Genomic DNA, 14,622 nt, shown 5'->3' with positions numbered 1-14,622 from the left:
TATCAGTTTGTAACTCCCATCGTCACACACTTACAGATTATAGTCATGCATCATTTCCACCACTAAACACACAGCATTTTGAGTTGCACACTATATCTTAACTATCATAGACACTATGTAACACAATCACTCTAAACATATATTTATAACTTGCAGCCATACGAGCACTCCAGCATTGTTACATATACAAACAACATCAGCATCTGACATCAACGTCATCATATACAATCATCATCCTCGTCACACATTAGCATCATCACATACCATCAGCATCATTATGGTCACCTATCAACATTAGCATCATCACACTTCAGCAGCATTACACATCCGCATTATCACATACCAAATCAGCATCGTCACACCTCAACATCATCATATATACCAACATCAGCAGCATCACACAGCAGCATCACACATCCTCATTATCAGCTTATTCACACACTTTAACTTCCATGCATAAGGATGCTGCAGATTCTTAGACACAGTCAACATCATTATCTTCATCATCAAGCACACATAGACATGCTAATTTCAGTAATTTCTCCATAAACTAGTATGGACTCATAATAAGTGAGCAACTGACAGCTGTCACTATATCACTATAAGATAAATGTTCCTAGATATAATGAAATAGACAAATAAAAAACAAAACATGTGATGATTTTTTTTATAATTCTTTAAACAGCAGACAACTATTAGCTGTTAATAATAAATGTAAATCAATATCAGAAATACTGTCAGTTCTTACCATTGCTTGTGAAGTGATTGATTCTAAGGTGACCGATAAGGCCCATGGGCCTCTTGTTTCTAATCTTAAATTAATTTTTCAATGTATTTTTATGCACAATATGCGTACCTCAAGTGATTTTGCTTATTATTTTAGATTTATGATCTTTACATTTATTCACTTCTTTTTTTTGTTTGATATTTATGTATTTTATACATCCGTCAAATGACAGGACATATTATGTTATTCTCGTCTTCCATCCGTCCATCTTCCGTCCGTATGTCCCTCTGTTCGTAAACATTTCAATGTCCCAGCGATTTTGGAATTTATTAAGCCTTAACAGATTTCTTTTAACTTTCATTGCAAGCTTAAGTACAATCAAAGCTAGATTGAGTTTGATTTCCATGATTTTTGATCCACAACTTTTAGAGTTACGGCCCATTAATGTCTGTAACCTTTTCAATGTCGGTGCAATAACTTTGCAAAGTATTACGCAATTACCATTGAAACAAATGCAATATATTATATACAGCATAAATAGTGTAGGTGATAGTCAGACAAAATCACAGGCGTATTTCGTGACCTGAAACAGGCTCTTGTTTTTTTTTTTTTTCGTGTGACAAATTAAAATGATTGTTCAATATATGAATATTGTCAGCATTCCATTATACCTTCATAGATCCCTATTAGGATAAACTGACGGGACAGAGCTTGTTTGTTACACTATCAGAATAATGTAAATCACTCATACTGGTGGAGGAATTACAGTGATTCTAGCATTAAGTTGTATGGTTGCCAATTTATTTGCAGATAAGTCAATACCATTATTACTATTGCAGCCATGGTCTTTTGATGGCGTCGTTAACTTCACCTTGTCAGAATATCCTAATGGGGCAATATTTTGTACATCATGTGAGAAAAAAAAGCATATTTACAAAATTAATAACCAGAAGTAGCAAAATCACAGGGACTTTTCGAAATTATTTTTATTATCTTAATTATCTAGACAAGCCATTGTGGCTACATATAAATATGCAAGTGTTTCTGACTTCGTTTTAAATAAAAAAATAGTGGTGGAGTGATGGCTTTTGATAATGGATATATGTATATCTAGTTTTGATATATGCTTTATTTGACAAGGAATGTCAATTTATTGTTGTTAATAAAGTTACTGTTTCAATTTTGTTGTCATTGGTCCGTTTTTCCTTGGCCCGGAACTATTTCTGAAGGCGTCTATTTGCATCAACACTGCATCGTCATGCCGGTAATTACGGGCTTAAAATAGATTTTCTGTTGACCAATTTCATTTGACAGATGGGATTAAATCCCTAATGCGTCATATCGAGCGTAATAGCTTATTGGATAAATATTTATAGCAACCTATATTGAACTTGGGGAAACCCGTTCGTCCGCCATGGTGTTTCACGTTGTAATAGCAGCAAGCTGCAAGATGAACTCGAGTAATTTTACGGATGTTTCCTTTGATTACTTTTCATTATAACTACTGGAGCATGCATAAAACATCCTTGTGTCGTTGTCACGAAATGTAATAGATGTAGCAACAACCATTTGTACCTTCACTTTAATAAAAACATGCCAAATGTCGTATCTTTCTAATGGGAAGCCTGTTACGACGGAGATGTGAAGGGGACGTAACTCTTGGCGAACGACTACTATGTTCTGATATGAACAGCGTTAAAATTACTCATTCCATTCTTGGCAGACACTCTTATCAGAGCGATTAAGAGTGCATTATTTGCATATTTTGTGTAAATATATTCATATATGAGTTTTAGATATAAGGTAACTTTTTGTGTATGGTTGGTTGGTGGTTACAGGTTTGTCGTTTCATTGACTCGTCCCGTTCTAGGTGTTGTCTTACTGACGAACGTCACGGTTCTGTGTCCACGTGAAAATTATTATCGTACTGTTGTTTAAGAATTTAGGATTTATACGTGAATGTCATTCAGTGTGCATGCCGTGCTATATACAATTTGAATAACATATTTTTGTTGAGATAAAATCGTTGTCTACAAAGTAGAGTGTACATCCCCATCACAAGGGAAGTAACTCTTCTACAATATACTGATAAATTGAAACCTGGCGATTTGAAGCAATTAAATGAAATGTTAATGTATCTGTTATTCTAGTCATACGCCATACAGAATGTGTTGCTATATTTTGACGAGGCCAGTCAGTGGGACTCTGTTTACAAGACATCTCTGGTAAGTAATCTTTTCAACATAGAACTGGGTAATTAAAGGGTTAATTCCAAGATTTTTTCCCCAAGATTTTTCAAAACATCGTTTAAATTTTCTAATTGATTTTCTTCGCGACTTTCAAGTACTGCATGATGTGAGGACACGTCACACAATGCTGTATATTATTCCTGAAATATATTGAGCAATGTCTCATCGAAACTATTAGATTGGGAATCGAACCCATGACCACTGAGTCTTATATGTAATTGAGACAAGAAATTTTCACAACTCTCGGACAAGAGATTTTCAAAATGAATGACAAATGCGACAGCGTCTTTAAACGGGACCAGACACATAACCGGAAGTAGAATACACCTTACACTTAATTACTGATGACTACAACATAGCTGTTGTATTAACAGCGCTGTCTGCAGACGTGAAATACTATAATTTTAAAAGAAACGTTAAAATTTGTTTCAGACTTGCGACCAGAAAGTTGCAGTGCTCGATCCAGCCAATAACCAGATTATCTCCCTTTCCATTCTGTATTCCTGGTCGGGATGCGTGGAAAGCACGCGCGATGGTGTGGAATACGTTACGTGTATTGGAGGTCGTACTTTCCGCTCCACACGCGAGCGCTGGTGGTTTGTGGCCGTAAGTCGGTGTGATCAGTCATCAGGGGTATGTATAATTGTACATTTTGTTGGATGAATGATAATGAAATATTGCTCAAAATCGTTTTAAATTTTACGCGGAAACATAAATCACATATGCATGCATCCCTAAACACTGAAGACATGCATGTACCTGTTTTCCGGTTCAGATTGAATTAAATGACTTTAACCCTTTTGGATTAATAATCAAGACCAGGCAAGTAAATTATCACAATGATTTGATAAACATTTACTAGAACGATTTTACTACAATGATCTTTATCCGAATCGATCATGTGACTATATTTTTTAGCCGCCGATCTGCTTTATTGCTGCAAGGAAAACACTAAAGATGATGAACCCGCGGATCCATCCTTTAAATAAAAATGCCACTTTTTATCCAGTTGATAAAAGAATTGATATCAATGTATGTTTACGTGATATTCTGAATATGACTTGTTTTACCGTGGGTATGTTGTTTCGTTTTCCAGCCAACAGGTATGAATCTAACATACTCCCTACATATGATGAACAGTAAAGATGAAAAGGACATGCTCCACTACGAGTTCTCGGCGGATGAATTCTGTAAGTTGTTAAAGAAATCTCATCCGTTCTGATTCATGAACTTGCCATTTCTTTGTAGAAACTTGTATAATGCATTGGGTATATACTATCTACGACTAGTGAAGATCTAACCATCTATTGTAGCATCAAATTGATGTATTGAACAAGTCAGTGAAACGTTATTCAAATTTAGGGAATTTTTTTCTGCAGTTGGTAAACGCATCCAGAAAAAAATAATATATGAATGATGTCTCGACAACATTGTGATGTTCACTAAAAACATGACCAGTGTGAAATGCATTAGCACTGTGGTAAAGTGTACGAGATGGTAATAAATGGACAGGACATTTCGGCTGTATTATAATACTAGTACACTTAAGTGGTAAATCGTGTGATGAAATGACAATTAATTCGGTCTGTTTTCGGTATGAATTGTCACTTTTCTTTTATTATCGTAGTGGTTATAAGACGATATCGCAACCGATTGTTCTGCCAATTCGTTAATTTCTCGTTCTCTGTTTATCACAGTGTTAATGTGCAGCCATCGAGACGTCCCACATAATTCGTATTTCGTCACTTTTATAATGTTTCAGATATTCTACCTACCGATATAGCGTTCATGGGTGTTTACGTTCTTCTGTTGGTCGGGGCTATTATCTGTGCAGGTAAGTCAGGATACAATACGTCCGGTCTGAAATCATTCACAATTATTGTATAAAAATACATTAAACACTTGATCACCTTGCTCATTGACCTGAAGTCGGATAGAAATGATATACTGTATACGCATGGAAACCAAACAAACACGTTCGCCATTACGATAAAGGCCTGTCAGAATTTAATATAATGTTATGGCTTCATTCGCACAACTTTTGATTGGTTCATCATTTCATTGCACAACTTCTGATTGGTTCATCATTTCATTTTCACAACTTCTGATTGGTTCATCATTTCATTTTCACAACTTCTGATTGGATCATCATTTCATTTTCACAACTTCTGATTGGTTCATCATTTCATTTTCACAACTTCTGATTGGATCATCATTTCATTTTCACAACTTCTGATTGGTTCATCATTTCATTTTCACAACTTCTGATTGGATCATCATTTCATTTTCACAACTTCTGATTGATTCATCATTTCATTGCAAACCTTTTTGATTAGTTCATCACATCATTTGCACAACTTTTGATTGGTTCAAGAGTTTAAGGTAAAATGATATCTAGGTATGTAATATGGACAACCAGAATACCGGGTCTCTCAGAAGGACGATAATTGATTGGAGATCATTTGGAACAGAACTTCCAAAGTGAAGATATATACACAAACAAATTACTATACAATGGAACTGATTGACTGGAGGGTCGTTATATTTATAGGTTGAAATGTCAATTGCCCTGAGCCTGTTTCAGCTCTCAGGTTGTACCGTCAGAACCTTCTAATAAGTTCCATCAATGCAGTTTGGCAAGTAGATCGTACCACTGGGTGTCTGATCGGCAACAGCTATTCATTAAATCTCAAACGTGAAAGGAATATTTCCCCACAACAGAACAATTTACCTTCGATGATATATCAATTTATCCGTTTAGAAGTTCAGTTAGCTGCATGTAGATTGGTGAAGCCGGGTGAATGTTTAAGATGGCTTTCTCAGTACATACTTTTCTACCTGAATAAATCATAACACCGAATTATCTATCTTTACACAAACATGTCTTCTACCCGTCAGTAATGCTGCGCTCCCGGCAACTCTTTCACACCACGTACAAGTTGTATATAACATCGGTCGTGCTCTGGCTCGTGGATCTCTTCTTCCTCAGTGTGGCCAACGGCAAATACTCAGCAGACGGTTACGAAAATAACGATTTGGAACTTGTAGGTAAGTTATGTTTGTCTTATCATTCAAAATATTTTTATTATGAACTCAGTTAAGTTATCCTTGATATTTTTTTTCAGTTAAAGAACATAGCAAGAAAACACGTGAACAAATTTATATCAAAAATCAATAAAACTAGGACAAAAAACGGACAAACGAAACATAACAGAAAAATGTATATGGAGAATATGACAAGGTGTTCCAGAAGAGTAAGCGTCTTCTGCTTTATCGACAACACCCGACTTGTGAATTACAGAAAGTAATATCATGTTCCCAAAGGAGAATTTAGTACACAATAACAGAATAGCTCCATTTAAATATATTTTTTGTTGAACCTCATAGTTATTTCATCGACGATGTTTCAGGTCGAGTCTTTGGTGCCGTCAGTGATCTAGTGTTCCTTTTGATGTTAATATTGGTGGGGAAGGGCTACACCATCACAAGAGGAAGGCTGCCGACCTCTAGCACCGTCAAGGTCACGGTTTTCTTCACACTGTACACCATAGTATATGCGATCCTGTTTGCGTATGAAGCTAAGGTATGTACAGTAAACCTGACAATGGCAGTCGAAAATAAACATTATTGTTATATTTAAGATTCTAGACCATTCGACATGTAACACGACTTTTGATTGGTCGATTGAAACGGTTCCCGACACCAATGACATGGCTGTCTTGACGGTCGCCATAACTGAAGCCGAAGACACCAACCTTACCAAAGCATGTGATTTTATTATCTTTGTACTTTGTCAGAGGTATTCGTATAAATCTATTTTTAAATCAATGTGTTTAAATGATTTCATAGGTTTTGAGTATAAATTAAGATTTTATTAAAATGTCGGTATTATCTTTCTTTCATTTTTATTTCAAATCCTTGTATTTTTATGCCAATCCGAGGTTGTAATTTCAATTCCGCGAGGTAAATTTGATATAAGACAATATTGTTTCTGGTTTTAGTTGAAAATCTAAAGTTGTAGTTAAATATAACAAAAGTTCTCACTTCCGCCACGTAAATATCATATCAAATGAAAATTAACTGCCATATTACAAAGTATGTTTGATGTTACAGGTGTTTGATCCTGGCGAGGTGTTGTATCTGTACGAAAGCCCACCCGGATATGGACTTATATCACTACGTCTGATCGGATGGGCGTGGTTCTGCTACTCTATTTTCTTCACACTAAAACACTTCAAAACCAAATCGTTGTTTTACTACCCTTTCTTCATCTTCTACACATGTTGGTGAGGAAATCATACATATATCATCTTGTTGTGAAAGATGCATATTGGCAAAATTCTCCAGGCTTGGCTAACCCTTGATAGAGAACTCCTTCTATCTGTCATCCAATTGTGAATGCATTGTGTATCAATACAAAGTAGAAAAATGAGAATTACCAACTTGTTGTGGGAAGCAGACAATGGAGATGAAGCCCGTTAACCTGATTTGATAGTCATGTTAGCAAGTGATATGTAGGTCCCATGTTAGTAATCCTACATTTCCAAACATCTATGTATTTTAAACTAAAAAGGGCTGCCGTTATAACAAACGAGAAAAACAGTTTCACAGAAAAAAATGAGATAAACGTATTTATGAAGTTGAGGAGTCCCCTTAGCACCGCTGTTTCACACAATTTCTTTCCAAGTCCATTTTCGTTTTGTCTTTAAATGCTTGCTTATCTGTCTTTGGTAGGTTTTGGGCGGGGCCAATCGTCATTCTGGTCGCCATGTTTGCGATGCCTCAATGGATGAGAGAGAAAACAGTTCACGGAGTCTCCATGCTAATCGCCTTCTTGGGTCACGTGTTTTTTCAGGTGAGAATGAGGCTGATGGAAATTGATTGGCTAGTGGGAATAATTCACTTGTGACGTTGCCTATATGTATTTAGTTGTGTAGCTGTGGGTGGTTTAAGTGGTTATATGACCAAATCTTGCCCTAACGTTGTTCATATTCTGAAAAAAAAAACAATATCAAAACATCTCACTAATCAACATCGAATTGAAATGATGGTATCATCCTTCCAATATCGATATCACTTTAGATCACAAAATTTGTCTGAATGTCGAAACAATGACGACTGCTTATGTTGGCATCTAAAGACTTTTATCAGAAAATTTATTTCATAATATAGCCTATAAGGGTGTTGAAATATATTTCGTTGTCAACACATTGGTTTGTTTTAAGTGTGTAGCGTCCCAACTTTTGATCTATAAGATTTCTTTCAGTATTCACCAAAGATCTGGCCCCACTTGTATAAAACATCACAACTTGAGATTTCCTCAAGTCGAGATTTTCCTCAGCTGATATCTCCTCAAAAACGGCTTGTATGAAATTTTCTCAAGGAACAGGAGGAAGTCATCGGCTAGGATGTCCTGAAATTCCTTGAGGAATTTTCATACAAGATATTTTCAAGGAGAAAATCTGGGCTTGAGGAAATCTGAAATTGTGATATTTTATACAAGAATAGTGAGGTCTGGTAATGTACGAGGTACACTTCGCTGGAACATTAAAAATATTTTCTCTGTTGTTGTTTGTGAAGTTCTCGTCTCATTCTGTTGTCAGTCTGTGTTGGAGGAGAGCACCGGATATGATCTGTACTTAACTATATAGATTTTATCTATTTACCTACTTTTTACAATAGATTAATCAAATCTAAATAATTCATTGACTGATGTATTTTTTATCTTGTGTTAGATAACAAATAAATTGAACTAGTTGTATTGTTTATCATGCACTCAAAATAGTTTCAGAAGAAGTGTTTAAAATTAGTATATATAAAGATTATTTTCTCCATTTTCCCAGGGATTTTAGAGATTAAATGTTCCTACTTGGGGTTAAAACATTTATTCTAGAGGAAATATACATTCTATTAGATTTTAATTTAATTGAAAAGGAGGAAAGAAAAATGGTAACAAGATATCAGTTTGATAATCTACTAAAAATAACTTTGATAATTCTCAAAGATTTTGTTTGATCTTTTTAAATGTTAAATGTTTTCATTTGATGTTTGATACTACGCTTGACGAGACCTGTTGTATGATGTAGTTTTAGAGGATCATGTATCTGGAAAATGACACACCAGGCATTATGATGTAATGTCGCCTTATAAATGCACTTTTGACATAATATCATATTTTCCAGATTCTGACGCGACCATCGGCTGCTAACAAAAACTTTCCCTACCACGTCCGAACTACTCAGGTTAGTATCATTATCAACAAGACTGTCAAATAAACATCTGAGTTTAACTGTAGGTTTTTGTGTAATTCTATATTTAGTCTGCCACCCTGGGACTTTGGGTACATCCATATTTTTTATCTATCATTTCAACTTTTGGCTGTGGATTTTTTGTCTTGGCTTTTTATCGTTGATTTTCGTGTAGATGTTATAACACAAATGATTCACCGTTGCTGTAAAGCAGAAGACGCTTACTTTTTCGGAACACTCTTAACTACATTTCGAATCTGAATCTGAAACAAGGTTTTGTTACCATCTTGATATTGTGTAGATTGCCTCCATGACGGGATCTAACAGCCACGAGCTCGACAACTTTAATGTCCATAGCTATTCTGTGGGGTCCAACCACCCATCTGCCTCTGGACCTGATCTGACAAGCCTGTTCACCACTTCCAAAACGACGTCAGAGAAGACAGACGAGGATGAGCTATCATCCACGGCGTCAGCACAGAAGCGGGGTAGTCTGCCTCCAAGCTATAGTAGTGCCAACTTTGAGGTAACAGACTGCCAACGAAAATTTGCAATCAATCCCAGTTTCCTCCCCTTATATATATCCTGGTCAAGGCATCTTTATTTTTTTCCTTTGAATATGTCAAGAATAATTCAAATGTGAGTTTTGTTTCTACGTTTGCCGGCGCCATTTCTCAAAAACCGTACTAACCGGCCATTGTAATTGCCATACTAAAAGAGACGTATTGGCCAATCCCATGAAACCCCGCCAGTATCGAGATTGTCCAACACGTCACTTATATAGCGACTAAGACTCTTAATAAAACATATTAAATTCATGTTGTCATTTATGTTTGCAGGTATTACCCGGTATCCGCAGTAACACGTCAACTACCTCCTTAAGTGGCGCCACTGGTGGGTTGTCGTCACCGCCAAGTTATCACACGTTATTTAGCGCCAATAGCGGGAATGGCTGGGAATGATCACCAGCGTCCGTGATATCACTCACGATTAATATAAAAAGTGAAGCGATTTCACAGGAAGTCTTGATCTGGAGTGCGTTTGCAGTAGATCAATTTTGACACTGTAATGGAAACATAAGACAAGATCATGACCGCAGATAGCAGTTATTTGATTTGAAAGAGAAATTATTGCCACAGTTAAAAAAACAAAATCATTTAAAAAAAATGAACATAGATTTCTCATGAGTCCAATGACCAGTTCATCACCTGTTGGTTTTCGATGTCGTTATGGTTACCAATGTAATATTTTAGTATATTAACGAATCAATAGTTTTTTTTAGATAAATGGTTCTGTAACTTTTTCGCGTTCGTTAATATATATTGTCATATGTAATGATACATTTGTGTTTCCAAACTGTTGATATATTATGACATGTTTGTTTTTTCGTGTAAGTTATCATTATGGAAATTGTTATTTCATATGATGCATTCTATATCTCAGATGACAAGACGGTGATTAATATCGCTTAAGCTGATATCATGAGTAAATTTACATAAAACACTTATCTAAGACACAACAAGAATTACTTATGCCGGTACGGATGTTTAACACAGTTTATCATCTTCATCGTTGACATGCAGCACGTGATTTTGTGTTATACTGTATAAGGTAACTTAACACTGATAAAGCATACAAATGTCGTTATATGTTATTTAATTGTAAAAGGAGACATATTTCATCTGAGGCATGATATCATGTCATTCATGGGAAAACCTTATTTCTATGTGAATCTTTACAATTTTCTTATTTTACTCTTGTTCAGTCGTATTGGAGTAAGAATTCAGGATTTATTAATTCTTAAGGTCTTTGGTATTTTTATAACTGTCTGGATTCTGTTAGACAATTTTTATTATTAGAAAAAATATGTTCTGTAAAATACTTTATAAGTAGCAGTAACCTTTATCTTAATATTGTTTTGTTAACATCGATACAAAACTCAGTGCCCTCTATAGAATATAAATACATATACCAATCCTTGTATTCCGGAAGGTCATATATTGAATTAGGATCCATTATGCAATACTCACATTTGTTTGCGGTTCAAGGTTATTTTTTGAAAGGTTGATTAAAAATTAAAGTATAAAAGATCAGATATGGTTAACAATTGATAATTTGATATACATGTACACGTCTGTATTTGTGTTGGTCTGGTGGCGCAGTAGTAACATACTTGCCTTTCACCTAGACGTTCGAGGTTCGATTCAGGAACGGACCTGAAAAGGTATGAGGTCACCTGCCCGACTTCGTGGGTTTTCCCTGGCTACTCCGGTTTCCTCCATAAGAACCCTCGAGCGCTTCCATCCGGGCCAACAAGAGTGATTAATATACGTTTGAAAAAACTTGTTTGTAATTGTTGTAAGATGAAGATCGATTTATATATCTCTGATATAAGTATGATACTCTTTACATTATTGGGCAACTCTCTGTCTATATACATTGTCTGATAATTAGATTGCGTATGTTTTAATAAGTTACTAAATATCGTCGTCAATTAATTTAAATCTAGTTTTAAATGTCACACAAAGCACCAAAATGTTATAATGTGTCATATTTTTCATTCCCTAGTTGACGAATAACACCAAAGTGTTATCGGGTGTCACATTTTTTATTCCCTAGTTGACGAATAACACATTTTTCATTCCTTGGGTGAAAAAACGTAAAAATCCTTATTCAGTCATTGTTAGGTAATTATGTTTTAACTTTGTCAAATAGGTTTACGTGTATTCTGCCCTCTCACATTTAACACATGCGTTGAATCGTGTTTTTATTAACTGCTTCTTAGCTTATGTTTATTTGGCAATAACTGACGGTGGAATATCAGTTCAAAAAATTAAATATAGTAATGAAATCTAAAAGCCTTCTTAGAGCTATTCTATATAAAATACAAATTCAAATAAAATTGATTTGCATTAACCCATGTTTATGTTTTGAATGTTTAGCTCTAACATTCATACGGATTGCTTCTCTTTAACATCTAAGTTAGGTATTGGTTAGTAAGACCATACAATAGGATATATCATCAACCTTTTGTGGAGTGCTACATCCCACTAGCCTGTTTAAGTAAGACCATACAATAGGATATATCATCAACATTTTGTGGAGTGCTACATCCCACTAGCCTGTTTAAGTAAGACCATACAATAGGATATATCATCAACATTTTGTGGAGTGCTACATGTGTGTAAGACCATACAATAGGATATATCATCAACCTTTTGTGGAGTGCTACATCCCACTAGCCTGTTTAAGTAAGACCATACAATAGGATATATCATCAACCTTTTGTGGAGTGCTACATCCCACTAGCCTGTTTAAGTAAGGTAGGTATTTCCTTTATTTGTGTGTACTTAAACTCTTCATACAATCAATACAAGGAAGCTGATATGTCTTGAACGTTTTGTCTTCAAAATGTTGATTCTTCCAATGTTGTTATAAAGGTAAATGTGTGTTTTGTTATGTAATATCAATGTTTCCTTTGTCATTAAAAGTCATACACGTTCTGAAAGTGTGATTATTCTTTCTGCAGGGGTCGTCGTGTTCTAAATAGTCACTACTCATATCCAAAACAAACCAATATGAATAAAATACGGTTCATAATTTACCACTCAAATGCTTTCCGTCTTAATAAACGAAAAGTATTGGAGCTGTAAATTAAAATCTGTCCTTAAAGCAGATTTAACACATTTCATATTGTGCTCATGAAATCTGCATTAATCAAGCCTTCTGTTGAGTCAGATTTCTGGTAGCATGCAAATAGTGATAATCAGAATAAGATAACATTTTTCTGTATATTTACATGGAAACCTAAGACTTGAATGTCGCCATTAAAAGACTGTTTAAATAGACAGATACAATTGTTTGAAGTGGAAGGAGACGACCAGACAGATGAACAAGTGTTTAATACTTTATATTTGTATCCGACACGTAAACAGTCCTGTTATTTTCCCTTATCATGTTAGATTTCTTGTCCTAAGTCTGACACTAGCTGTCTCAAACTCACTGTTAAACTGCCAGTCATAAACTTTCGATATTGATCGTTAAATATCCTCCAATATTCCAGCCAGACAAATTATATAACTAGGGTTCTACAGTGAATCGTATTCCTTTTCATACCAGCCCTTCAACATATTGGTGTATAACGTGATCCATTGATGCTAATAGCTCAAGATAGACATCATAATGCCTCGCTTGTACACTCAATGTGAATTCGAAATTCTTATCTTTTAAAACATGCTGGTTATCATGTATATCAGAACAGGTAGATTTGATATGAGATTTAGTTTAATGCATTTAAGATCAACAACAAAACACCTTTACATAAATGTAAACATATTTCCGTATCCCTCAATGAAATGTTTTTGTATGACTTGTATAATAACCTTTGTGTGATACCGGAAGACAGATATGCCAGGTGCCAAATATAATTAAGGAAACATTGACTTTTGTGTGATACATGAAGACAGACAAGCCAGGTGCCAAATATAATTCAAGTGACATTGACCTTTGTGTGATACCGGAAGACAGATGTGCCAGGTGCGTAATATAATTCTGGAAACATTGACCTTTGTGTGATACCGGAAGACAGATGTGCCAGGTGCGTAATATAATTCTGGAAACATTGACCTTTGTGTGATACCGGAAGACAGATGTGCCAGGTGCGTAATAGAATTAAGGAAACATTGACCTGTGTGTGATACATGGAGACAGACATGCCAGGTGCTAAATATAATTCAAGTGACATTGACCTTTGTGTGATACCGGAAGACAGATGTGCCAAATGCGTAATATAATTCTGGAAACATTGACCTTTGTGTGATACCGGAAGACAGACGTGCCAGGTGCCAAATATAATTAAGGAAACATTGACTTTTGTGTGATACATGAAGACAGACAAGCCAGGTGCCAAATATAATTCAAGTGACATTGACCTTTGTGTGATACATGAAGACAGACAAGCCAGGTGCCAAATATAATTCAAGTGACATTAACCTTTGTGTGATACATGAAGACAGATGTGCCAGGTGCCAAATATAATTCTGGAAACATTGACCTTTGTGTGATACCGGAAGACAGATGTGCCAAGTGCGTAATATAATTCTGGAAACATTGACCTTTGTGTGATACCGGAAGACAAACGTGTAAGGTGCGTAATGTTATTAAGGAAACATTGACTTTTGTGTGATACCTATAGTACCATAGTAGTTAGTGTACTGTCTTCTATCTGTACACAGTAGTTAGTGTATAGTCTTCTATCCGTACACAGTAGTTCGTGTATAGTCTTCTATCTGTACACAGTAGTTAGTGTATAGTCTTCTATCTGTACACAGTAGTTAGTGTACTGTCTTCTATCCGTACACAGTAGTTAGTGTATAGTCTTCTATCTGTATACAGTAGT

At 35.4% G+C, this 14,622-nt stretch overlaps 1 protein-coding gene across 1 annotated transcript; it reads left to right on the top strand.

The window, feature by feature from the left end:
- The first annotated feature begins 1,985 nt into the window (after nucleotides 1–1,985).
- LOC132560796 (transmembrane protein 145-like) lies at nucleotides 1,986–10,186 on the top strand. The gene is made up of 12 exons (XM_060225473.1): nucleotides 1,986–1,991; nucleotides 2,878–2,952; nucleotides 3,409–3,609; nucleotides 4,073–4,166; nucleotides 4,739–4,810; nucleotides 5,875–6,024; nucleotides 6,387–6,559; nucleotides 7,090–7,262; nucleotides 7,711–7,831; nucleotides 9,159–9,218; nucleotides 9,526–9,750; nucleotides 10,064–10,186. The coding sequence occupies exons 1-12, from the start codon at nucleotides 1,986–1,988 to the stop codon at nucleotides 10,184–10,186; spliced, it is 1,473 nt and encodes a 490-aa protein (XP_060081456.1).
- The last annotated feature ends 4,436 nt before the right edge of the window (nucleotides 10,187–14,622 follow it).

This window comes from Ylistrum balloti, unplaced genomic scaffold (genome assembly GCF_031769215.1).
Source record: "Ylistrum balloti isolate Yb309-2 unplaced genomic scaffold, AGI_CSIRO_Ybal_v1 Utg371114, whole genome shotgun sequence".
Classification (NCBI taxonomy): domain Eukaryota; kingdom Metazoa; phylum Mollusca; class Bivalvia; order Pectinida; family Pectinidae; genus Ylistrum; species Ylistrum balloti.
The sequence above is the reverse complement of the archived record's forward strand: the minus strand, read 5'-3'. Positions and strand labels throughout refer to the sequence as shown.

Coding starts and splice junctions, on each gene's coding strand:
- LOC132560796 (XM_060225473.1), top strand. Junction 6,025..6,386: donor TAACGATTTGGAACTTGTAG/GTAAGTTATGTT, acceptor ACGATGTTTCAG/GTCGAGTCTTTGGTGCCGTC. Junction 9,219..9,525: donor ACCACGTCCGAACTACTCAG/GTTAGTATCATT, acceptor GATATTGTGTAG/ATTGCCTCCATGACGGGATC.